The sequence below is a fragment of the Abramis brama genome (genome assembly GCF_963993115.1).
Source record: "Abramis brama genome assembly, chromosome: 16".
Taxonomy (NCBI): domain Eukaryota; kingdom Metazoa; phylum Chordata; class Actinopteri; order Cypriniformes; family Leuciscidae; genus Abramis; species Abramis brama.
Genome location: NC_139978.1, coordinates 7,108,827 through 7,135,839, shown reverse-complemented (window position 1 = coordinate 7,135,839; position 27,013 = coordinate 7,108,827). Strand labels below are relative to the sequence as shown.

Genomic DNA, 27,013 nt, shown 5'->3' with positions numbered 1-27,013 from the left:
AGCACATGAGGGAAAGTCATGTTTTACTACTAAGTAAAGACATGTGCACATGGTTTCCACTTGCGTGATAAATCAATAAGAATTATTGTTGGTACCAAATTGCATCTGAGCCTTTAGAGAGGGAAATGGCCTGCACTGGGCTCAAGCCTAAGGGGTGAATTCAACAGCTCATGTGCTTATTCTGCAAATATCTAATTGCTTGAGAATTTTCTTGAGGTTAAAGAAAGGAAATGCAAGTCAAGGACAGCTACACTAGACACCCGCAAACCTCCCCCAGTCCATTCACTGACCGTCAGTTTCATGCTACACACAAGCAAAAACCATTGAAGAAGAAGCCGTTTCTGGATTTGCCAAGTTTGCAAAGTAAATGGTATCAAATCTTCAAAAGATGTTCAGATTTCGGTGCATAAAAACTGATGTATGAGCAGCATTGACCGGAAATTTAGTGAACTGGCCTGTAAATCCTATGAAGTCTATCCTAATTGTTCACATACATTTTCATTCATTTCTTGTGCATCTGTTCACTTTTTTCCACACTGTTCTATTTATGTGATTTCAGCTAATTAAGATTTATTCACTGCTAAATGGCACATAAAAAAAAAATGTATGGACCCTTTTCACATTTTAGAGTTATTGAGAATATTGAGAGATTGATTACACTGGTCAGAAGAGAGAAATATGTCAAATTTGCTGTGACTCTCTCAGCTGTTGTCTTAAGACACTAAAATATTTTTTAAATCTTTTAAGATTATCGAAATGTGAGACCATAGAGGATAAAAAAATCATATATTTAACATTTTTGTTCCTATAGTCTGTGTCGTGCTGCAATCTGAACAAGACACCACACACTAACAGATTCCATTCACAAACAATCAGAGTCCCGACTGTGAACATGGAAAATATTTTAAATAAACAAGGCGGACAACGGACAAGAATAAATGGCGATAATGGTGTTTGGACTGCTTTTTTTCAGAAAATTTGGGGTGGAAAAAAAGGTTTGCACGAAGTCGTGTTATGCTTCCGTTAGCTCGCTTTCTGATTGGGTATCGTTTCGTTCCACGTGACAAAGTACAGTGTGCATGGGCGTTTGTCCTTGGGGTTCCCCCCACACAGCAAGATTTCTGATTTGAGATCGGTGTGGCCCCAAGCAGATTCAATTACTCTTAAGGCCGGGACACACTACTCACTACTCCTAATGTGTGTGCTCTAACTTGGATGGGTTGCATGCAGAGGACAAATTCCGACTATGGGTTACCATACTTGGCCTTCACATGTCACTTTCACTGTTGGCTCATGTCAGACGCCGTTTGGGTTATTGGGCCGATTCAGCATGTCGACGAGAGGCGACAACAAAATCAGCTTTCGTCGCTGCTAGTTCTTTGACAGCGTCTTGGTGTGTCCTGGGCTTTAACACACCTCACACCACAGGAAAATCGGATAAGATAATCTGTAGAACCATCAAGATAATTGGGACTTTGCCTAGGATTGTCAGAAGGGTAGAATTGGGGCCGATTATCTTGTAGTGTGTGGGTGCTTTTTGAAACACAGCAGTGTAAGGGGCTGTTCACACGAAACACATTTTTTCCATTCCATTGTGATACTTTTCCATTGTTTTCCAATGTAAACACGTGCTAGACGAACGTCTTTAACCATTGCACTCGCGTCTCACGTCTTTTGCAGCGTCTGGTGCATGACATGGCATTTGGAAAATGCAGCATTCAAGTTAAAAGAAGTTCAACCTGTGTGAACCGGCCCTTAAAGGATTAGTTCACCTCAAAATGAAAATTTCCTGATAATTTACTCAACCCAATGCCATCCAAGATGTCCATGTCTTTCTTTCTTCAGTGGAAAAGAAATTAAGTTTTTTGAGGAAAACATTTCAGGATTTTTCTCCACACAATGGACTTCAATGGCAACCAGAATGTTGAAGTTCAAATCAATGCAGTTTCAAAGGGCTCTGAAGTGCTTCAAAGGGCTCTGCACGATCCCAGCTGAGGAATAGGGTCTTATCTAGTGAAACGATTGGTCATTTTCTAAAAAAATAAAAATGTATATACTTTTTAACCACAATTGTTCATCTTGTGCTGGTCTGCGACACGCCACGCATTGCATCATCATGTTGGAAAGGTCCCGAGTCATGTCATCTTTCTAAATTATTATTAATAATAGTAAAAATATTAATATAATTATTAATTATTATTGTCTGTGTACTCCAAATTCCATCTCATTTTCTCTTCCAACTTCAAAATCATCTGACATCTTTGTTTTAATTTAGTATTATTATTTTCTTCTTTTTTTTCCTGACCTTTCCAACGTGATGACGTAATACATGGCGCGTCGCAGACCAGCACAAGACGAACAATTGTGGTTAAAAAGTATATAAATTTTTACTTTTTTTTAGAAAATGACTGATTGTTTCACTAGATATAAGACCCTTATTTCTCGACTGGGATTGTGCAGAGCCCTTTGAAGCACTTCAAAGCCCTTTGAAACTGCATTGATTTGAACTTCAACATTCTGGTTGCCATTGAAGTCCATTGTGTGGAGAAAAATCCTGAAATTTTTTCCTCAAAATACTTCATTTATTTTCCACTGAAGAAAGAAAGACATTAACATCTTGGATGGCATTGGGGTGAGTAAATTATCAGGAAATTTTCATTTTGAGGTGAACTAATCCTTTAACCAGTTTTCTGTAATTTAATGCCAAGGTAATACAACACAAGCAACAGTGTTAAAAATGGCCATTACATATTTTAAAAATGAAACAAGATTTACAATGTTAATAACTGCAAATGCATCATCACAGTCTTTGATCCTGTGTTTTGTCTATTGTGGTTGGTGGCTTTAAATGTTGGTAAGACAGTCTCTTATATGGCCAGAATAAACTGCAGAGTAGAGTATACTTCATGCGCTAGGATGCACGTTGTGTAAATTTCATCAACATCTTCATAGTATGTGTACGGTAGACACACATAAAACATTTTTTTATAACCATGCATAGTCTGTATGCTCAGCTTGCACATGCACCTTCATTTTTTTTTTTTTTGCACTAGTTCATTTGTCCAGAAGGTGGCAACACTGTCTTGGCCCATTTCACAGCCATAAAAGAGACGCATAAGACAGAACAACAACAAAAGACTACTGGAGATGCAACAACAACAGATACCAACATTGACAAACACTTGGGTGAGGGGGTTCAGAGATACATACTGTACCACTGGCACTCTAGTTAAAATACCTATATCATACTATTTAAAAAGTACAAAAATTTTATGCATTAATACTAATCTTCTATTCTAATTAGGAGACATATTATGCAAATTTGGCAACTTAAAGAGCTGCAGTACATATTCCGACTGAAAGTCAGAAGCTAAACACGCTGTAACCACGCAGGGTTCTTTTCCGACAGCCTGCAATCAGCCTTGGGCTCAAAGTAAGTGGAACAGGTTGTGCATGATGGACATTATTATTCATTGACAGGATATTCTCTCTAGTGTTTACAGTGGTCAAGAGTAAATAAACAGCAGGCCTCCGCAAAGTCAGAGTAAATTTGTTGCAGGTCTGAAAATTTGCCTTTAGGATGGGAAAGTGGATGGGTTTGCTGAATGTTTTTTCTTGTTTTTTTGTTTTTTGTTTTTTTCAAATTACTTTCATCACACAGCTACACTCATCAACCGGATGTTCTGGTCTTTATCGGACACAAACAATTAGCATGGTGCTAGTTTGAAATGTCCAGCTTTAATCAAAGCAAAGATAGGCAAGAAGTGAAGCACCAAAGCTGGTACCTATTACTGATACTGTAAAATAGAATTGCAAGCAGATGACTCGGCTTTGATCTCACATCCAATGCCAATTTTAATGAAATTACAATTGTTTGGATCAAATAAGACACTCCCTGAAGGCTTAATACCATTACACAATCGCAGCATTTGAAATGCCAACATTTGAATCACTTGCACTTCAATAGTTTAACTTCAAAAGGCAGATTTTGTTAAATATACAATGCTTGCACATCTTTTGCATAACTGCCTTAGTAATTAATTTGTGCCATCATTGATGGGCAAAAAACATCTCTTTGTTTTTGTAAAGGCAAAGCTTATTGTAAAGGTTCTCAAGTAGTGACACCAAGATGTGTCACAGGTCTGTAAAATATGTTGCCACCAATACAATCTCACGGCAATTTTTTTATAATCCGCTTAAACCCCAGAGACGGTAATGTTTAGGGCTGGGGTTAGGGGAGGTTGCTTTTTCTAAAAATCAAATGATACAAATCGTACAAATTCATGCGAAATTGCTTGAGGCAAAAATCAATTGAGATTGAGTAGTTCTGCTTGCGTACTAGTTTAACTCTTTCCCCACCGGAATTTTCTGGCTTTCCGTGTTTTCACTGTTATACGGTAGGGGGCGCTATTAGACATCTTCTGAAAAAGTACTGAATCTCTGGGCCCTATTTTAACGATCTAAGCGCATGGTCTAAAGCGCAGGGCGCAAGTGCACTGAATCCACTTTTGCTAGTTTAACGATGGGAAAAATGGTTGGCGCGCGGCGCATGGTCGAAAAGGGTTGTCCCTATTCTCTTAATGAGTAATGGGTGTGTTTTGGGCGTAACGTGCAATAGACCAATCAGAGTCTCATCTCCCATTCCCTTTAAAAGATAGTTGCGCTCACGCCATGGCGGATTCACTATTTACATGGCGGAATTTGCAAGCGGAAAGACTGAATGCTTCCCCAGAGCGCTCGTGCACGAGTTCAAAGCTCAAGCAGACCATCTATGGGACAAGCCGGATCTTTACGTACACAATATTAATCTTTTACATTGTAATCCTTTTATTTTTTAATATTTGGCATGTTTGTGTGTTGCTGCGTCCCTGTGTGTGTAATAAGCAGAGTGTACGCACGTTGTGGACCCGCCTATTGGCGCACATTACTAACGTGCTCTTTAAATATTTAAAAAATTGCACCATTGACTTTAGACCAGGTTTCAGTTGCCTCTCAGATAGCAACGCATCAATAATATGCCCGAACACACCTCGTTTTCAGACCAGCAGCCCATGGGCGCACAAATGGGGGCAAATGCATTTGCCATTTAAACAACGTGGCGCATGACTTGAAAATGATAACTGCGTCGGACTGAAACTAGCAAAACACACTTGCGTCACGCTTGGTGCTGCATTGCGCCGGGTGTATGATAGGGCCCTCTGGATCAAAAGACATGTGAAGAAGAAACAGAAACAAGCAATAGCATATGTAAGCATATGCATATGTAAAATGATGTGATCATCAACATCAAACAGCATATAATTCAAAACTGCCTAATGATACTGAATGAAATGTTGATCCAGAATGAGCTACAGGACTGTGAGGACTCGATCCACTCCATCTGTGTTTTGATCATCGTTCTGAATCCCATCCAGATGTAGTCTTTGACAAAATGTGATTTTCTCAGCTTTTTGCTCTAAATGTTGCTTTTTTTTATGAATCTTACCCTCATTCAAGTGTTGATAAAAAAGAAGTAAAAGCTAGAGTAAAAGCAGAGGGTATGTTCTTTCTTTTGATATATTGCATGTTCAGATATTCATACAACAAAATATTCAGGGGGGAAACTTTTGTGAAATGCATCAAAAATGCTGGCACTGACTGGCAACTTTTTTTCAAAAATGCCGGCGCGAAGAGTTAATTTCATCATGCCTATGGCTCATCCGCCAAGCTCTGCAATACTATAGTGAACAGGAAAGGATGCATATCCTGTTTGAAGACGAGACCTACAGTAAAAACTGCAAGGGGTTGAGCTGACATTTGCCTGACGGGCTTTGCAAACTTAGCCTCTTGTGTGGCAGTGAATCTTTCTTATATCTCCTTCATTTGGCAGGAATCCATCCTGTAAAACTCCTAATGTAGCCTTTAAAAACTGCTATTAGCAAAAAAACAAATGGGACTGGCATTTGTTTTGGCATGGTCGGTCGATCCAGGGTTTCTATGAAAACGAGTCTGCTGGGACATTCGGTGGAAAAATGATAGCTAATCAGAAGGGTTTAAAGATTCTGACTCAAATCATTCCAACCATATGGTAATTACGCAAGGAAGTCACGGAAATGTCTTATATAAGACTGCTGTCATCCCACATAACATTTAACCCCCTTTTAAGTAGACTTTTTCTAGCCAGTGATGTGTTCAGCATACATGATCTTTGTAATACATCTTGTAACCAAGCAACCGATTCAGCATTGTGGGCTTAAAGGGATAGTTCATCCAAAAATCAAAAATCACATCGTTACATGCCTGTATGACTTTCTTTTTTCTGTGGAAAACAAAACATTTTTTCCAGTTCAAAGTCCAAAACTACCAAAGTGAGGAACAGACTGAAACTTAAATCCCTATTAGTCTTCATCAACTCTTTACTCAAATATGCCACAAGTTACAAGACCATCGAAAACCAATAACGTTTGAAATTATTGATGTGCAACCCGAAGTCCACATTTTATTTGAGAGCTTCAGAAGGTCTGTTTCAGGTCTGTTCATCGCACAAAGCTACTGCATGCCTGCATAAGACTTAAGCACACAAGTCACATTTTTTACACTATGAGGCACTATGGTACACTTCACGGTGCTTATTTGGTGTATTTTAGTAGATTGACAGTCGATGGTCACTATGAACTGTACTTATATAAAAAATAAATAAATAAATTGTGTTCCATAGAAAAAATAACAGCATACAGGTTTAAAACGATGTGAGGGTGATTAAATAATTGCTAGAATTTTATTTGTACTTACTTCTGGTAAGGGTGTCATTTATTCGGAAGCTGCAAAGAACCTTGTCCACATTTCTAGCATGAAGAAATCCATTTCCTCTAACAACAACTTGGAATGCCTCTTTAAAACAGGAAGGTAACATATAACAATGTTAAATTATGTAGCAAATTTTGAAAAGCACTTATCAATTTTTATTTTAAGATTTATTTTCTAAAGGAGGAAGAAATGTTATGGTGCAAAGCATAATATATGATAACATCATCAATATTTTGCTTTAAGGTGTGGTCACATTAGCAAAATTTCACAAGCAAAAAAGGTCTGTATGGGGAAATTCTTTGCTCTTACTACTAAATATTATGCATTTAAATATTATTACATTTTGTTTTTAATTGAATTTAAGTGCCTTTTCAGCCTCCTTATGAGCATATTTAAGTAATGGTTTACAATTTATTTCGATAGTCCACTTTAGACATTCTACTTTATTTTGATGCTCCCCAACAGACATTCTACTGATGATAAGTAACTTTTCAACTAGATGTCAACTAACTCTCATTTAGAGTATTAGTAAAGTGTACGTTTACTTGATAAAGATGTACTAAAAATGGAAGGCTTTCCTTTGCGCTTTTCGCATACAGACGACATTGTTGTTAATACGATCCCCATTCACAGGGTTCTGGGAAAACCACTTAAATCGTTGTATTCTGCTGCCAGGCCAGTAATTGGCAATGCCACCTTGTACAAAAACACTACGCACCTATAAACCGAACATGCAATATGGCTTTCACAAATTGAAACTGTTGTGTAATTAAAAAGTGCATAAAAAGTTTTCCGTTTTAGATGAAAATGGTGTTATGTAAGTACTTGCAAGTCAGTTGGGGAGCAGCAAAGTAAAGTTTTAGCAGATATTAAGCAGATTTAATACTCTAAAGAGAGTTAGCCGACGTAGTTCCAAAGTTACTTATAGTAAGTAGAATGTTGGACTATCAAAATAAAGTATTACCAAGTAATGTATTATATAAATCCACTTTGTTAAAGGTGTGTAATTCTGTAAGGTGTGTAATTTTTTATTTTAGATGTTAAAATGTTTTCAGACACAAACAAACCTCACTTCTAGGCTTTTGATCAAACTATCAAACCTACTAGTCTGGAGGATTGTTCGCTACTGTTGAAAAAAACATTTTGTCTATTGAGCAGAACAGAATTGTACTCACCTCCAGCACAAATACTGGAAGGTTCTGCAGCAAGAATCTCAATGCATGATTTCTTCAAGATCTGGTGAGTACAAAGATATTTAGCAGGTAAACAACTGGGTTAGCTGACCTAGTAAAACTAACTCAATTCCATTCCCTTAAATTCATAAAACAAACAGTTTTTTTCAGAATAAGTTTATTTTATCTTGAAGGGTCCACCAATCAAATGAAGCAACACCTCTCCTGCGAGTGCCTCAACAGGACAATCCTCATGTGGTGCTTGTGTTTTGAAATGTACATCTGCTTTCTCCGTCTCTTTCCTCTCGTCCTGGAAATAGCCTTCATCAGCCATACCAGCACCTATGTGTGGCGAGATTGTTTTGATCTACATGACTGCCGCCTTCCTCTGTCATCTATGGAAGTATGCCTTCAGATCCCAAGATCCCTGCTGATTTACGACACTCTTCTCCTGAGCCACAGCCAAGAGCTTTCAGCATGCAGCTAACTGAGAGCAGATGGAGGCCAGCTGGACTGACCCCAGTCTCAGCTCATGAAACAGACAACCTCTGCATGGGCGAGACGAGTCTTTACCCAAATATCTCCTCTTTTCTTCCACCTTCAGAGCTTAAGAAATATAAATCATTAGCTTTCATTGCAAAAAGAAAGGACATGGCTTTGATCGTGTTTGGGCAGACTCCAGCGGACCGTGGGATCAAAGCGGTCCAGGCAGGGCATGGCAGGTCTTTGTTACAATTCAGATACTGTAGACAATCCGTCATCTTCAGTCGGGACTCAATGATTATTCTTGTTTGTTATTCTTTGGTTTTTCTTTATTTCTTTTGTTGTTTTTTCATCAAGAGGCTGTTTCTTATGGTAATTTTATCCAAGGGGTCAAGGATTGGCTTGTTGGCATGGCCCTGTTAGCCCCTGCTGGTAAATGCTGTAACTAAATCATCTGAAAAGCATCTTTCTTCAGTGATGGCCATGAAAGATACAGTAGGGTAGGTAATTTTCCGAAAGGTTAGCAACAGCGAGTTAGCTTTGAAAGTATAAGATCCCACCATCCCTTCAGAACGTCTACAAAGCCATGCCTCCTCCAAAACACATGAACAAAAGAGTTACGAGAGACACGTTCTGACTGAATGCAATGATTGGACAAACATTTTATGGTCCTACGCCTTTAACAGACGATATATATATATATATATATATATATATATATATATATATATATATATATATATATATATATATATACATTATGACCGCTTAACTTAGTGATTGCTATCAGGATGTGAAGAGACTTTCAACCAGCATAACAAAAAATGTTTCTGGAACAAATTGCCTCCCCTGCCTTTAAATATATTTTTAATCATATACTACCAAAGGTTTTGGCAGATATTTATGAAAATAGTCCAATTAGTATTGATTGTATTCGGCAAAAAGTAATTCATAGAAAGTGCATTAATGGAAAAAAAAATCACCTCATTAAAATTTTAAACTTACATATATATATATATATATATATATGTGATAAAAATCAAAAATATTTAAGTGGTTACCAAAATTACAAACTTCAGCGATGAATCATTTTTGAACCACTTTGAATTATATTAATGCTGGATTTTTTTTTTAAGCTGAAATTCTGACAAATAATAAAATCAAGTTAAAGCTGCAGTCCATGACTTTTTTTGTGTTCAAAATGTACAAAATGTATATAATAAGCGAGTACATCATGAATCTAAACTAAACTGTGTTTTTGTCGTATCCTGAATCACTACGGTACACCTATAATAAGTGTTTATATTCTGACTATTTTAGACTGGTACGGGTCAAACCACTGTGGAGTATCCAAGTACCTGCGTGACTCGTCATAGACAAACACAGAGAAGGAGCTCCGGCTACAATGTTCTTCCACAAGACAAATGCAGTTCTGTTTATAAACTGCTAGAGCACCAAAAGTTACGGACTGTAGCTTTAAATGGATGGAAACAAAGATGTTATTTAAAAGGCTATATTTTATCATAATAATAGTTTTTATTTTATATAATCATAAAAAAATACAGTGTGACTTTTCTCACATTACTTAAATATTTCATAAAGAATACAATTTACTGTATTAAACCACATACAATAAAACTCACCGAATCAATGACACCTTGTAGAGCTTCAAAGCCGTCATTTACTGGGAAGACATGATCTTTGCTGTCAGCAATCTTGGCCAGCTATGAAAAGTGTACAAATATATTACAAAATACAGTATTTACTTAAACAAGTGCAAATTCAAAAACACCCAAGCATCATTTACAGAAACCTTGTAAACACTTAAATGGCATAAGTGCCAAGATCTATTTTTGTGCACAGCACACACACCTGAGTCTCATTGAAATCCTTTACCCCTACGCAGTACACAGAGGCACCCAGGCTGCGAGAGCGATTGGCCTAAGGGAAACACAAGAGCAGAAACACTTCAGACACCTGTAATCTATTAGCCATAAACTGCCTTTGGCACTGGCTGAACATCAATGAAGAGGACACTGGGTAATTTTAATCATTAGAGATGCTGAATAATGTCTTTGTTGGTTGAAGCTGAGAGGAAAATTGGGTCAAAACACGGGGATGGGAAAAATTGATGTACAGTACACTTATTTCAGTGAGTGTGGCTGACATTTTGTATGTAAAAATTGTATGTTGATGATTTATGCTAATTCAAATTGATGTTACTTCTTATTCATTTGTTTACCCAAATATATGGTTCATATTGGTCAATAGGTTGTAATATTGTTACCCTCTTGTTATAGGATGATGAACAAAAAAGAAATGTGTGATCTAATTCCCAGTATGTGAATGAGTTAAAATGGGACACCGATGACTCCATCTTGACCTTGTGTAAAACAAAGCGTCACATTGTTGCTTGCAGTGAAGACACCCCTTGTGAAAAAGTGCCCTTAATTGTTAATTGCTTAAACTATTGTCATGCTTCAAAAGTGCACTTATGTTGACAAACATAATTAAGCACTTAAGCACTAACAATTAAAAATTGTGCAATATTTAATTGCATTTACATGCAATAAACTGTCCGAAAAACATTACATTCAGTTGTCTATTCTTTTAAAGTATTACTTCTGTAACAATACTATTAGTGCTGTCAAATCGATTAATTGGCATATATATATATATACACAAACATTTCTGTTAAATGCGATTAATCATGATATACACACATATATATGTACACACACACACACACACACACATGTTATATGTTAACAAACTTTTATGTTTGATGCAATTAATTGCGATTTAATCCATTTGAGAGCACTAAATACTATTTTTAAAATCATAATAAAGTGTACTGTCAACCACTTTCCCTTCTCCTGTCTTTCATCATTCTTACCTCTCTCTCAGCGTAATAGAAGAGATCTTCATGCAGCTCCCCGTCTGTGAGGCCGATGATGACACTGGCTGTGCGGTATCCTTCACAGAGACACAACATTTCTATCACGTTTGTAACTTGATTACAGATTGTGATAGATTTTTTTTATAGAATTTTTTTTAAGAGAAACATGCAACATGCTAAAACTAGCAAGCAAGTAATTTTGATATCTAAAAGAACAATATGAGGGGAATAAACAGTAATTATACTAAATCGAAACAGCCTAAACCAGCTAAATTGGTTAAGCTCATAACCAGCTTAAATAACCAATTAAGACCATCTTGTTGCTGGTTACCAGTACAAGGTGTGTTTTGGGTACTTTCACTGGTTTTAGCATGGAAACACTGGTTAAACTGGTCTACTGTACCTGTTAGGGGTTAATGGTTAACTAGTTTATAGCCAGTTTATCTTCTGTCAGTAATATAAAACCAATTAGAAAAAAATTAAGATTGTTTAAACTGGTCTGAACAGTTTTTTCTTTAAGCAAAATAGTAGTTAAATTGACCTACCTTCAGAGTTACCATAGTAAATCTGTTCACTTGCCTAGTAGTAAAAACAAAACAAAAAATAGAAACAAACAAAGAAAAACATCATAAATATTGTAATCTCAAGCAGATCAAACAGCATTCAACGTGACTGGTTATTTCACTGAACAGTTTTTTTTAATTATTTTTTTAGGTTCATCAGTCTGAGTAGAGGCCAAACATTACCTTGTTGAAGACTATTTAGAGCTATACTGTATGTCATAGCTCTGTGGGAAGTACAGCTGAGCCAAAATGATTACTACTGGCTCACTCACCCTCTGAATGCCTTCATGCATAAAAGTGTCTCCACCTGGCCGGACATTCTTGAGTTCCTCCAAACCTTTACGAATCTGGTCCCTGACATTTGCACACAATGAAAAAGAGAGAAAAATACATCATGACCAATAATAATAACAATAATTAAATAATAATTACATAATTCTGGAGGACATGGAGTGTACGTTTGATCAGCCAAAAGTTTTTAATAATGAAGATAGTAATATTGCAAAACTTTTTTTTTCTTCTTTTTTTATAAATTTTAAATGTAATTTATTACTGTGATCAAAGCTGAATTTTATGCATTATAACTCCAGTCTTCAGTGTCACATGATCCTTCAGAAATCATTCTAATATGCTGATTCGCTGATCAAGATTTTTTTTTTAATTATTATTATCAATGTTGAAATCAAAACAGTTTTTGCTGCTAAATATTTTTGTGAAAATCGTGATGCACTACCATTCAAAAGTTTGGGGTGAGAATTTTTTTATTTTATTCATTCATTCATTAATACTTTCATTCAACAAGGATACATTAAATTGCTCTAAAGTGACAATATACATTTATAATGTTGCAAAAGATTTCTATTTCAAATAAATGCTGTTCATTGAACTTTCTGTTTATCAAAGAATCTTGAAAAAATGTATTACAGTTTCCATAAAAATATTAAGCAGCAAAATAAATAATAAGAACCATTATTAGAACAACAATAATAATTCATAACTATAGCTGCAAGCAGCAATTATCAGGGCCAAGCACAAAGAAGGCACAATAAGTCATGCCACCATTGGCTGGGAACATCAGACTAATTGCAACAACAAGCAATTAAAGACATATTATTTCAGGCAAAATGGCTGAAAAATCATAAATACAATCACTAGTAATATGAAATGGTTTATCTCCTGTGACCAATAGGTGGCGATGTTACAAAATTGATCTGGAGTGGTCAGAGGAAGGTGATAATAGGCTTGTTTGAGATGCGCCTAGCCTCGCCTGAAATGTGTGCGAGAGTAGGCGGCTGCAGTGAGGAGAGGAGTGAAAAAAGCGCAGGCAAGCCGGACAGATCTCTCTTCTCGCAATGGATCTGACACCTGTGAGATCAAAGATGGATATCGCGGGATTCACGATATTCACGCTCGTGCATGGTGTTGCTAATAAACTGGATGTAATTTAAGTTCTGTTGCTTTTATATTAAAATAAATAAAATGAACAAGACACCCAAAGTACTTGTTATTTAATTCCATTCCAAATACATGTTTATCAATATTTTTTTCTTTAATACAGACATATTTTTTTTATTTATAAAAATTTAATTGCATAACCCAAAGAGATCGCACTGTCAGATAGTTTGGGAATATTCACACATAAAACATGATATTAGAGTTTTAAAATCAAACATTTTAAAAGAGAACAATACATCACAGTTGTTTAAACCAATGAGCATTAAGCTGTGTCGTCAGCAAGTCGTTTCCCATCATGCTTTTGATCAGCGCAGTCAGTGGAGAGCAACTGCGCTCGCCTGCAGAATCCGACACATCCGCCTTGCGATCGCGAGAGATTTTTGACATACGTCAGCATGACATCAGAGCAAGGCGGACCGCACGCGGACACATTTCTAACCGGCATGCATCTCGCGCTGATCACCGGTGATCGATTCTGCGCAGATTTTGCTCATCTCAAACAAGCCTAATGACATGTACAAGGTTTGGTGTCAATATGACAAAGCATTGCAGAGATACAGCCTCAGAGTTGTTTTGGCATCATGCCATCAACTTATCATACGAAAACGTTGTCTATCTCATTTTTTGTCTATCGACACAAAATCCAACACTTTTTGCCGGCATGGTATGAAAATGATACAATTCGATTTTGGTGAAAATCGGACAAACGGTCTAGGAGGAGTTCAAAAAGTAGGTTTTGAAAGAAAATCAAAATGGTGGACAAGAAGTTTGGCAAAATTATGGCAAACTATGGCAAAATTGGCATCTATGTTCTCAGCATGATCCAATGGATCTAATTAAGAACAGTTTCCTTACAATAGGCAAATCTAATAAAAAGTTATTTGCATTTTTTTATTTTTTATATCCTCATAACTTTTGACCACAAGGTGACGCTGCCCCACAACGTTCTGAGAACCTTCTGGGCATGGTGCCAAAGACACATGCTGAGTTTGGTAACAATACACCAATGCTTTCGTAAAATATAGCATTTTCCGACAAAATTCAAAATGGCTGCGCGTGGTACATTAAAAGCATATTTTTGCTTATAATAGTATGGGTAGTGTGATGGCTTGCAAAATATTTTTTTAAAGTTGAAAAAACTTTAAACCGTTCTGACTCTTTATGAATTACTGAAGTACAGAATATGGGGCCGTTTTGACCAATCAGATGTAAGTAGCATCAGTGCCGCCCACTGATATGATACCATGAATAATATTCATTGGCACTGAAAATCAATCATTGACAAATCAACACTTCTCTGGACACATGGAAAAGCCTTAGTCACAATGAATTTTGGCATTGGCAGCCCACAAAAGTGACTTTTATTTAGAAATTGTAAGCCACATGCTGAAGTCGTAGAAGTGCTGTTTTAAAGATTGGAGACGATCGCCAAGACCAGGGAATGTTCACAGCAGATGTGTCGTTCTTTATGGGTCATTAACTGTCACATAATCGATTCTCACAGATTTGGCTCTTTTTTTCTTTTTTGGTAAGAAACTTCTGTTGGCACAAACTCATACTATGGTCAAAACACTTCAAGACTGCAAAAGTTATCACAATGCATTTGTGCAAACGGCCGGAGTTAAACAGGTAAATAATGAAGATAAAGTTTACTCACCTGTCTTCTGTAAGCTGCATCAAAATCTTGCCCTGATCGGAGAATACAATGAAGGACATCCGCAACTGTGGGCTATATGCAATAACAAATTATAATGTATAATCATGTATATTTGACTTCAATTATTATTTCAATGTAAATTTCATGTGCACTGTAGCTTGACTGAATTAACTGAAATGGTGTGTTATACAGTAGTTTTAAAATCATATTTGGCAACACTTAAAAATTCTACTAAGTAACTTTGCAACTACATGCAAACTACCAGTCGACTGGTAGACTGTCTGCTAACACTTTATTTTGATGGAACCCCAACTGACTAAATTCTACAAACCCTAAACTAACAGTCTACTAATAGTCTAATGAGAGTTAGTTGACATGTAGTTGTAAAAATACTTATTGTTAGTAGAATGTCTAAAGTGGACCACGTTTATTAAGCCAACTAGAAGTTAAAGATGCAACTAGTCACTAAATATTTTCAGTTAAACATGTTTTAGAGAGGTGGTGTTTGTGCAGGGAATTTTTCATCCACATACAGTATAGCAGAAAAGATTACATAAAGTGACGTACACACACACATTTTTGTAAGACTCTGTCTTTGCCTACCTTATGAACTTATGGGCCAGATGTTCCACGAAGTTATATATTTCATTCCAGTGATGCTGCACACTTCCTGATCTGCAGGGTGAAACAGACAAATTGGACACTTACAGTTGAACACCAAGGGGGCAATAAAGATTCACAAGCTGGGAAGAATAGCCAAAGTTTGAGATTTACAGCTGTGTGAATAAGACAGTTTTTTTTTTTCTAAAAGCAGCAGTTCAAAAACTACATCGACACATTTTTATCCTCCTCAGAGGGAAATCGTTCAAGTACAGAGCAGCTGTCTGAATGATGTGATGCCAGCTGCTAATATTCCATTGACTTTGAATTAAGCCAAAGATCAACACTTGTGATCCTTAAATATTACAGTAGTAATGCACTGAAACCTCACATTAGAATCTGACTTTGAAATTAAATTAAATTAAATGAAGTAGGGTAAGATAGGGGAGGATGCCCCCCTTAAGAACAATGTGCATTTACTTTTAAATTGTGACATATTTATATATAACTTAAGAATGTACAGGATGATGATGCATCAACTAATGTGTTATTAATGGAAATCGAAACATTTGCTACTAGGGTAAGATGACTTCCTACCTGGGTCAAGAAGCCCCCAACAGGCAGACATTTTACAAAATGTATACATTACTTTTGATATCATTCTTATTAATATATGTCATTAATGTAACTATAATACTGTATCAAATATTCTATTTAAAATTGTCTTTTGATATTTTAGTTGAATAATTGAACAACCGATGACAGACAAAGCAGAATCCTTTTAAAAGAGTGCAAGTCTGTGTTTGGGTTTGATTTCATGTTCAAGTTTTCTTGTCTTTTATTTTGAAATTTTTCATAGTCATGTTTCTTGCTCATGTCATGTGATTCCCTGTTCCCCTCATGTGATCTTGGGTCTGTTCATGCCCTGTCCCAAATGACACCCTAAACACTCACGGTCTTCCTACGAATGTGCACTTTCGTGACGTAATGATGCTTTGACTGCTGTGGAGCTCGCTTCAGTGTGGGCTCGGCAAATGTGTGCATCGAGGGTGCATATCGACCGTGAAAAGGGGTGCTCGCCTAAAGTGACAAATGGTACACCCTACGGTCTCATGGACTTAACGGACAGGCGTACGTGGCACCCATTGTATGTCCACAAGACCAAAGCGCACAACGCAAGCGCACTAGTTTAATGACGGGAAAAATGGTCGGCGCACCCCGCGCATGGTCTAAAAGGGTTGTCCCTGTTATCTTAATGAGTAATGGGTGTGTTTTGGGTGTAACGTGCAATAAACCAATCAGTGTCTCATCTCCCATTCCCTTCAAAAGCCAGTTGTGCTCGTGCCATGGCAGATTCGCTATTTACATGGCGGTATTTGCAAGCGGAAAGACTGAACGCTTCTCTAGCGAGGAAATGGATCTGTAAGTGTATGCACGTTGTGGACCCCCCTATACGCGCATATTACTGACGCGCTTTTTAAATAACAAAAAAAATACTGCGTCATTGATACTGCGCATTCTATTTGTTTGCCTCAAAATAGCAACGCACCAACAATGCGCCTGAACACACCTCGTTTTCAGACCAGCGCCCATGGGTGCACAAATGGGTGCAAATGCATTTGCTATTTAAACAACGTGGCGCAGGACGAGAAAAAGATAACTGCGTTGGGCTGAAACTAGCAAAACACACTTTTTTTATTGTATCGTATCTCTCACGGAGGAGCGGAAGCATAAAAGGAGGAGCGACGATCGTGAAGGACGAGATAGACTATTTTATTTGCTGTTTTGTTTTATTATGTGTAGCGGCAGTCAACCGCGAGAAACTGCCGTCTTTACTTTCGTTTTTTTTTTTGTATTTTGTTTATTTATTTATTTAGTTCTTATAAACTAGTCTAACTCAAACGTTCTGGGAAAATGTTTTTAGATAAAAACTGAAAGAGTTGTCAGAAGCTTAGTGACAGTGACGTTGAAGTTGTGGCACTGTGGTGTAGTTCGTTTATAGTTGTAAAAGTTGTGTTCATATGTGAAAATTATCTTGATGGACAAAATGTGTAAGTATCATAAACTTGTGTTGATCACAGAATTTGTTTTTTGTGATAATCCAAAAGCCAATGGAAAAATCCTATTTGGTTTTTGTCGAGGGAACCAGATGCGAACTGTCGGACGGCCTTCAATGTGATGTCATACATGCACCAATCTATTTACAAATAAGTTACATTAATTAGATATTACATATAATTTGGTAGCAAAACGCCTCGGTTACGACTGTAACCTCGGTTCCCTGAAGAGGGAACGAGCGTTGCGTCGAGAATTACGCTATGGGGAACGCTTTGCGTGATGACGTCTTGAAGCACATGTAAAATCAGTCCAATGGTGTGGCGGAACGTCAGAGGCGGGTGACGTCACGTACCAGGAAGCTATAAAAGCCGGCCTGAAACAGAAAACGAAAGCTTCGTATAGTCTGAAGTCGGGCTGACAGGCATGAAGGAGATATGGCAGGGCGACGCAACGCTCGTTCCCTCTTCAGGGAACCGAGGTTACAGTTGTAACCGAGGCGTTCCCTTTCAAGGGAACTCCCGTTGCGTCGAGAATGACGCTATGGGGAACGTCTATACCAACGCCTCCATAGCTACGAATGTCTGTCCTGTGTGTAATCTGGAGGGCAGCACTAGGAAGACAAAACATGAGACCCTGGAGCAGAGTCTAGATCCAGAGAGTAAAACCTGACGAAAGTGTGCGGTGAGGACCAGCCTGCCGCATCACAGACGTCCTGTAAAGAAACTCCTGAAATAAGGGCCTTAGAGGCCGCCATACTCCTCGTCGAGTGCGACCGGACAGCCAAAGGAGAAGGCTGCCCAGCCGCCTCATAAGCAAGTGAGATAGCCTCGACCACCCACTTGCTCATCCTTTGCTTAGACACTGGACCTCCTTTGTTAGGGGACCCAAAGCACACAAATAATTGATCACTTTTACGCCACAGGGCAGCTCTGTGGACATACGCGTCTAACGCCCGCACCGGGCAAAGCAAATTATTAGCCTCCTGGTCAGCATTTTGAAAGGGAGGAGGACAGAAGGCCTGCAGAACAATAGGTCTGACCACATTAGTGGGGACCTTGGGGATATAACCCGGTCTTGGATGAAGAAACGCTTTAACCATACCCGGAGCAAACTCTAAGCATGACGGAGCAACCGACAATGCTTGAAGATCCCCTATCCTCTTGAGAGAAGAAATAGCGAGAAGGAAAAGAGCTTTCAGAGTTAAAAACTTCTCAGGAACCTCCTCAATGGGCTCAAAGGGGGCCAGGGAAAGGCCTTGCAGCGCAACGGACAAATCCCAAGGTGGCACCCTAGAGCGAACTGCAGGCCTCAGCCTCCAAGTGCCACGAAGGAAACGAGATACCAAAGGGTCTTTCCCCACAGACATTCCACCCAAAGGAATGTGGTAAGCACCTATGGCCGCCACATAAACCTTTAAGGTGGACGGGGTCAGACCTGCAGTGAACCGGTCCTGCAGGAACTCCAGAACTGTACCAATTGGGCAGTTGACTGGATCCAACCGACGGTCACTACACCAAGAAGTGAAGACTCTCCACTTCAGGGCATAAAGTTTCCTCGTGGAGGGAGCTCTGGACTGTAGAATGGTCTCAACAACCTCAGTTGAGAGACCTGACTCTATGAGCTGGGCCCCCTCAGAGGCCAAGCCCACAGGTTCCACAGTTCTGGGCGGGGGTGAAATATTGAGCCCCCTGCTTGGGACAGAAGGTCCCTCCTGACAGGAAGCTCCAGAGGATGCCCGTCGAGGAGGGACACAAGATCGGGAAACCATACTCTGCCCGGCCAGCGCGGGGCTATAAGAAGCAGGCAAACCCGGTCCCTGCGAACTCTCTCCAGAACTCCCGGGAGCAGAGCAACTGGGGGAAAAGCGTACAGACGTAGCCTCGGCCACGTCTGCACCATAGCATCCAGTCCCAGAGGAGCTGGATGCGTGAGGGAGAACCAAAGTGGACAGTGAGACGTCTCTCGAGACGCAAACAGATCCACTTGAGCTTGGCCAAACTCCCTCCATATCAGCTCCACCACCTCGGGGTGGAGCCTCCATTCCCCGGGCCTCGGCCCCTGTCTCGACAGAGTGTCTGCTCCTATATTCTGGACCCCGGGGATGTAAGCTGCCCTGAGTGACAGTAACTTCCCCTGGGACCACAAGAGGATATGGCGTGCCAAGTTGGATAACGGGCGCGAGCGCAAACCCCCTTGGTGGTTGATATAGGCGACTACCGACGTGTTGTCCGTGTGTACTAACACATGGTGTCCCCTGAGATCTGTAATAAAGCTCCTCAGAGCCCGGAAGACAGCTAACATCTCTAGGCGATTGATATGCCAGGAATGATGATGGTCTTCCCACAGACCTTGAGATGAGCGACCCTCCAGGATCGCTCCCCAACCCGTGAGGGAAGCATCCGTCGTTAGCAGTTTGCGACGACAAGGAGCTCCCAACACTGGGCCCTGGGACAGGAACCAAGGTTTCTTCCACATAACCAGGGCACGTAAGCATCGCCGCGTGACCTTGATTGTGCGAAATGGGTTGCCCCTCGGGGAAAACCCCCTGGTCCTGAGCCACCACTGCAGGGGCCTCATGTGCAGCAGTCCAAAAGGTATCACGTTGGAAGCTGCTGCCATGAGACCCAACAGTCTCTGGAACTGTTTGACAGTGAGTAGCTGGCCTAGCTTTACACTTTTCACAGCTGCAAGGATGGACTCTATACGTGGCGGTGACAGGCGCGCCTGCATCGACACTGAGTCCCAAACCACGCCTAAAAAAGTGGTCCTCTGGAGTGGAGAAAGCACACTCTTCTTGGCGTTCAGCCGTAACCCCAACTCTTTCATGTGGGCGAGAACAACATCCCGATGTTGAACCGCCAACTGATGCGACTGAGCTAAAATCAACCAATCGTCGATGTAGTTCATGATGCGAATACCCTGGAGGCGCAGCGGCGCCAGAGCTGCATCCATGCATTTGGTGAAAGTGCGGGGTGATAAAGCTAGGCCGAATGGAAGAACACGATATTGGTATGCTTTGCCCCCGAAAGCAAACCTCAGGAACTTCCAATGACACGGACGGATGGAAATATGGAAATATGCGTCCTTGAGGTCTATCGTGACAAACCAGTCCTCGGACCTGATCTGTGGCACGATCTGTCTCAATGTTAACATTTTGAACTTGAGCTGCATGACTGACTCGTTCAGAACTCGAAGATCTAAAATGGGACGCAATCCCCCGTCCTTCTTCGGAACTATGAAGTACCGGCTGTAAAACCCGGTTTCCCTGTTGGAGGGGGGTACACATTCTATGGCCCCTTTCTCTAACAGAGTGTTTACTTCCTGTTCCATAACCAGAACCTGCTCGGGGGCCACCACTGTGGGCAGGACCCCCATAAACCGAGGTGGGCGTTTCTTGAATTGTATCTGATACCCTTTTTCCACGGTCTGCAGGACCCAACGAGAAACATTTGACAGTAGCTTCCACGCTGTCAAAGATTCTACTAGAGGTACCAGCCTCTCGAGACTGGTTTCTGGATTTTGTTGCTGTTGAGTAGTCAATTCGTCGCCCTGTAACGGCGCACCGGCAGGGAACAACCGAACAGACTGCTCTAACACCCTCCTCGGAGGGGGCGGGCATCCCGAGGCCACTACGTTTCCGGGTGGTCCTTGAGATATGTGCTCGCCGGAGACCGCTGCGCCCTGTAACACCGGAGGCGGCAGGGTTGGCAGAACGGTCCCCTGAGGGTACCGAAGAGAGACGGGCACCGTAAAAAGAGGTGTTAACCGCTCTGCTTCGGGGGGGACTACCCTCATTTGTCCTGAGCCCTCGGACATCAGGACTTTTTCCCAGCAGCCTTCTTGGCGGTAATGACGGTCCGCAGATCCGTCTTACCCCTCGGAGACTGCTGGGTTTGAGAGCGTCCTCCGTGTCCCCGTGATTTTTGTGGGGGAGCACGGGAGGACACACTCTGTTTTTGAGTGGCACGGTGCTCAGCACTCTTTTTAGAGGAGTGAGGCTGCTCCCGCTCAGCAGCCTCAAAGAAAGAACGGCGGGGGAGAAGCTTTTGAAGTGCAGCTGCCTGTTTAGAAGCTTCTTGAGATTTAGCTACCGCACTGTTGACTGCATCACCAAACAAACCAACGGTGGAGACCGGAGCATCTAAGAGAACGTGTTTTTCTTTATCTTTTATATCGCTCAGATTGAGCCACAGATGCCTCTCAGTGGCCACCAGGGCTGCCATAGACCGCCCGATAGATTTAGCGGTCTCCTTGGTGGCCCTGAGAGACAGATCTGTGGCTCTGCGTAGTTCGGCCACCGTGTCAGGACCAATTCCCCCGCCCTCCTCTAAATCACCCAATAATTCAGCCTGATAAGCCTGCATAAGGGACATCGTATGCAGACACGCTGCAGCTTGACCAGCGGCTGCATACGATTTATGAACCAGTGATGATGTCAATTTAACTGGCTTAGAGGGAAGTGAAGGAGCCTTCAAGGAAGATGCCATTGCTGGAGAGAGATAGCTCGCAAGCGTCTCCTCCACCTTCGGCATCTCCCCATAACCATACTCTTTATATTTATAAATGGAGGAGTAGTGTGATGTCTGTGGTGTGTACACTCTATATGACATGGGTTTCCCCCACGATCTCGACACCTCGGTGTGGAGATCGGGGAAAAACGGAAGGCTCCTGCGCTGAGGCTGTGCACGAGATGGCAGGAAGCGTTCGTCGAGCTTGCTTGCAAGAAACCAAGATGGCGCCGCGGATGGCTGCCTCGGTGTGGAGCTCTCCAGTCATTGTGTTGTTTTTGTTCGTTTGTTCTGCGTTTAGTCATTCTTTTCCTATCAGTTTCACCAAAGACGAACTTCTGGACATTAGGAAACACACACCAGACAAGTTTTTTACAGATTTTGATAACTCAGACGTTTTACTGGACATTCTGGACATACTGGACATTACTGGACATGGCTGCCTCGGTGTGGAGCTCTCCAGTCATTGTGTTGTTTTTGTTCGTTTGTTCTGCGTTTAGTCATTCTTTTCCTATCAGTTTCACCAAAGACGAACTTCTGGACATTAGGAAACACACACCAGACAAGTTTTTTACAGATTTTGATAACTCAGACGTTTTACTGGACATTCTCGTTGGAGGGGCAGCGGTGTTGTTCAAACGCGCGGTCAGACGCAAACGCGGGAAGCGCGCGGGCGCGCTGGTTAAACTCCGCGAGCGCGGCCTCCGCACTGCACTACCCAGTATTCATCTTGCGAATCTCCGATCTCTTCCTAACAAAATGGACGAACTTCTTCTCCTCACCCGCACTATCAAGGATTTTTTAAACTCCGCTGCTCTGTGCTTCACTGAAACCTGGCTGAGTGAAGCCATACCGGACAACGCACTACATCTGCCGGGCTTCCAGCTGTTCCGAGCGGATCGCATCGCGGAACTAACGGGGAAAACGAGAGGTGGTGGATTGTGTTTCTTCATTAACGAAAGTTGGTGTTCAGATGTAACAACACTGAAGAAGATGTGCTCTCCTAATTTAGAGGCGCATTTCATAAACTGTAAACCTTTCTACTCGCCGCGGGAGTTTTCCTCATTCATTCTCGCGAATGTTTACATTCCTCCAGACGCGTGTGTGAGCGCAGCGCTACAACAGCTGGCTGAACATATAGCTGAAATGGAACAAAGGTACCCAGACTCTCTTTTAATCATTCTTGGGGATTTTAACAAAGCAAATCTCTCCCGTGAACTGCCAAAATACAGACAGCATGTTACATGTCCTACCAGAGACAGTAATATATTGGACCACTGTTACACCACGATAAAGAATGCGTATCACTCCGTCCCACGGGCAGCTTTGGGGCTCTCTGATCACTGTTTGGTTCATCTTATACCGACCTACAGGCAGAAACTGAAATCAGCTAAACCTGTAATAAGGACTGTAAAAAGATGGACCAATGAAGCAGAGCAGGATCTACAGGCCTGCTTCGATTGCACTGATTGGACTGTTTTTGAAGCTGCAGCCACCGATCTGGATGAGCTCACAGATACTGTAACATCATATATCAGTTTCTGTGAGGATACATGCATTCCTACCAGGACATTCTTATCATTCACTAATGATAAACCATGGTTTACTGGGAAACTCAAACAGCTTCGTCATGCCAAAGAAGATGCTTACAGAAGTGGGGATAAAATCTTGTATAACCAGGCCAGAAACAGACTGACAAAGGAGATCAGAGTTGCTAAAAAAAGCTACTCTGAAAAGCTGAAAAACCAGTTTTCAGCCAACGACCCCGCATCAGTCTGGAGAGGCCTGAGGAACATCACCAACTACAAATCACCATCCCCCCCATCTGTGGAGAATCAACAACTGGCTGACACTCTCAATGCATTCTATTGCAGGTTTGAGAAGCCCAGACTCACACCTCACACCCGCTCTGATGTGCACTTCACACATCCACCATCACCTCCTGCAACCCCTCTCCCCCCCCCTTCTGCCATCCAACCTGAGCTTAAGGTCTGCGTGGAGGACGTGAGCAGAGTCTTCAAAAAACAGAAGACTAGGAAAGCTTCAGGCCCAGACGGCATCTCATCTGCTTGTCTAAAAGCCTGTGCTGACCAACTGGCCCCAGTCTTCACGCAGATCTTCAACAGATCATTGGAGCAGTGTGAAGTTCCCTGCTGCTTCAAACGCTCCACTATCATCCCGGTTCCCAAAAAAACTAAAATCACTGGACTTAATGACTACAGACCTGTCGCTCTCACGTCTGTGGTCATGAAGTCGTTTGAAAGACTGGTGTTGGCCTATCTGAAGGACATCACTGGACCCCTGCTGGATCCCTTTCAGTTTGCTTACAGAGCAAACAGGTCTGTGGATGATGCAGTCAACATGGGACTGCACTATATCCTGCAACATCTTGACAGACCTGGGACTTATGCACGGATCTTATTCGTGGACTTCAGTTCGGCCTTCAATACCATCATCCCTGATCTTCTCACAGCCAAACTGACTCAGCTCTCCATGCCATCCTCAATCTGTCAGTGGATCTCCAGCTTCCTGACGGACCGGCAGCAGCTAGTGAGACTGGGGAAACTCACATCCAGGACCCTCACCATCAGCACTGGCGCCCCCCAAGGGTGCGTTCTCTCCCCACTGCTCTTCTCCCTTTACACTAATGACTGCACTTCTAAAGACCCCTCTGTCAAGCTCCTGAAATTTGCAGACGACACCACTGTCATCGGTCTCATCCAAAATGGTGACGAGTCTGCTTACAGACTGGGGGTTGAACAGCTGGCTGTCTGGTGCAGTTATAACAACCTTGAGCTGAACACACTCAAAACAGTGGAGATGATTGTGGACTTCAGGAGAAACACCCCAGCACTCCCCCCTCTCACCATCATGAACAGCACTGTGGAAGCAGTGGAGTCATTCAGGTTCCTGGGCTCTACCATCTCTCAGGACCTGAAGTGGGCAAATCACATTGACTCCATTGTGAAAAAGGCCCAGCAGAGACTGTACTTCCTTCGCCAGCTGAAGAAGTTCAATCTGCCACAGGAGCTGCTGATCCAGTTCTACTCAGCCATCATTGAGTCTGTTTTAAGCACTTCCATCACTGTCTGGTTTGGTTCAGCTTCCAAATTGGACATCAGGAGACTGCAGCGGACAGTCCGGACTGCAGAGAGGATTATTGGTGCCCCCCTGCCAACCCTCCAGGACCTGTACTCTTCCAGAGTGAGGAAGAGAGCAGGTAAAATCATCACAGACTCCACTCACCCTGGACACCACCTGTTTGAACTGTTACCGTCAGGACGGCGACACAGATCACTGGCCACAAGAACATCCAGGCACAGGAACAGTTTCTTTCCACAGGCCATTTCCCTTCTGAACACTTAACATGCCCCCAAGGCATATGCCTGTAAGTGCAATACTCCCACTGTCTAGTGCAATATTCTCTAACTCAGGTGATATTTATATCTATATTATTCATACTACTCAAAATACTGTAAATATGTTTATAATCTGTAACATGCGCTAGACTCCCACTGTCTGGTGCAATATTCTCTAACTCAGGTGATATTTATATTTATATTATTCATACTACTCAAAATACTGTAAATATGTTCATAATCTGTAAATGTTTATTCGGACTAAACCCAACTGTGACCCTACTTTTTTACTTTTATACAATTTTTATTTATTTTTTATATATTTTTATTCTTAGAATTTGTATTACTATGTTTCTTGTTGTATTTGTATTTGTATATGTGCACTGGAAGCTTCAGTACCAAGAAAAATTCCTTGTGGGTGCAAGCACACTTGGCAATAAAGCTCTTTCTGATTCTTTCTGATTCTGATTCTTTTCGAACGAACGTCCTGCCTATCCTCTGGCCACTCAATTGAAAGTCTGTCAACAGCTCTAGTTACCACATCGAGCAATTCTTCAAACGCATGAGACTGAGGTGGCGAATCCTCAGAATCAGCGTCAATACTCACAACATCCAACTCCTCAGAGCTGGATAGTTGCAGTACTGGTACCTCCATCGGGGGGGAAGAAACCGCAACGCGTGCTTCCACACCCTGATGAGAGGCACTGGATCTGTCAGAAGGAGGCTGAGATAAGGCAGAGCCCGTCTCAACATCCACTGACAGATCCATTTGCGAACCCCAGGTCTGAGATTGCCGCCGAGCCTCAGCCGCGGCGGGACCCGAGCCCTGGGGAACGTGGTCGGGATTGAACCGAGCCAAGCGGGATCGGAGCGTACGCAATGGAAGCGCACAGCAATGCTCACAGTCACCACCCTCGAGTGCTGACTGGGCATGCTCCTCTCCCAAACAAACAACTCAAAGAGTGTGAGTATCACCTCCCGTTATATAACGCGGGCAAGGATGAACACACACTCTAAACTGCTGCTTGCTCGCCATACTGAATATATATATATATAGACAGACAACACCAAATAACAAGGACAGATTTCAACACAGAGCGCGACTGAAGACTCAGAAAGCTTTCGTTTTCTGTTTCAGGCCGGCTTTTATAGCTTCCTGGTACGTGACGTCACCCGCCTCTGACGTTCCGCCACACCATTGGACTGATTTTACATGTGCTTCAAGACGTCATCACGCAAAGCGTTCCCCATAGCGTCATTCTCGACGCAACGGGAGTTCCCTTGAAAGGGAACAGAAAAATGTTGCACATTTTATTGGTGCATTTGCAACTGCTTTTTATCACTTAATTAGAAGCACCACAATTACTAAATTGTTGTTTGTTACATAGGAAGTACTGAACGGACGGTTTATTTTAAAATGCAAAGTATTGAAAATCAAAATAAAACTCTGTAAACAATTGCATTTTTACAACA

At 41.4% G+C, this 27,013-nt stretch overlaps 1 protein-coding gene across 1 annotated transcript in view; it reads right to left on the bottom strand.

Moving 5' to 3' along the window:
- The window catches only part of antxr1a (ANTXR cell adhesion molecule 1a), a 75,423-nt gene that overhangs the window by 35,178 nt on the left and 13,232 nt on the right, over window positions 1-27,013 (bottom strand). Inside the window, exons 2-10 of the mRNA XM_084138343.1 lie at window positions 15,619-15,690; window positions 15,016-15,087; window positions 12,176-12,257; window positions 11,886-11,919; window positions 11,338-11,417; window positions 10,314-10,382; window positions 10,085-10,165; window positions 7,962-8,022; window positions 6,772-6,870 (exon numbers count right to left, since the gene is read on the bottom strand). Coding sequence (XP_083994469.1) covers window positions 6,772-6,870; window positions 7,962-8,022; window positions 10,085-10,165; window positions 10,314-10,382; window positions 11,338-11,417; window positions 11,886-11,919; window positions 12,176-12,257; window positions 15,016-15,087; window positions 15,619-15,690 — 650 coding nt within the window. The remainder of the gene's footprint in view (window positions 1-6,771; window positions 6,871-7,961; window positions 8,023-10,084; window positions 10,166-10,313; window positions 10,383-11,337; window positions 11,418-11,885; window positions 11,920-12,175; window positions 12,258-15,015; window positions 15,088-15,618; window positions 15,691-27,013) is intronic.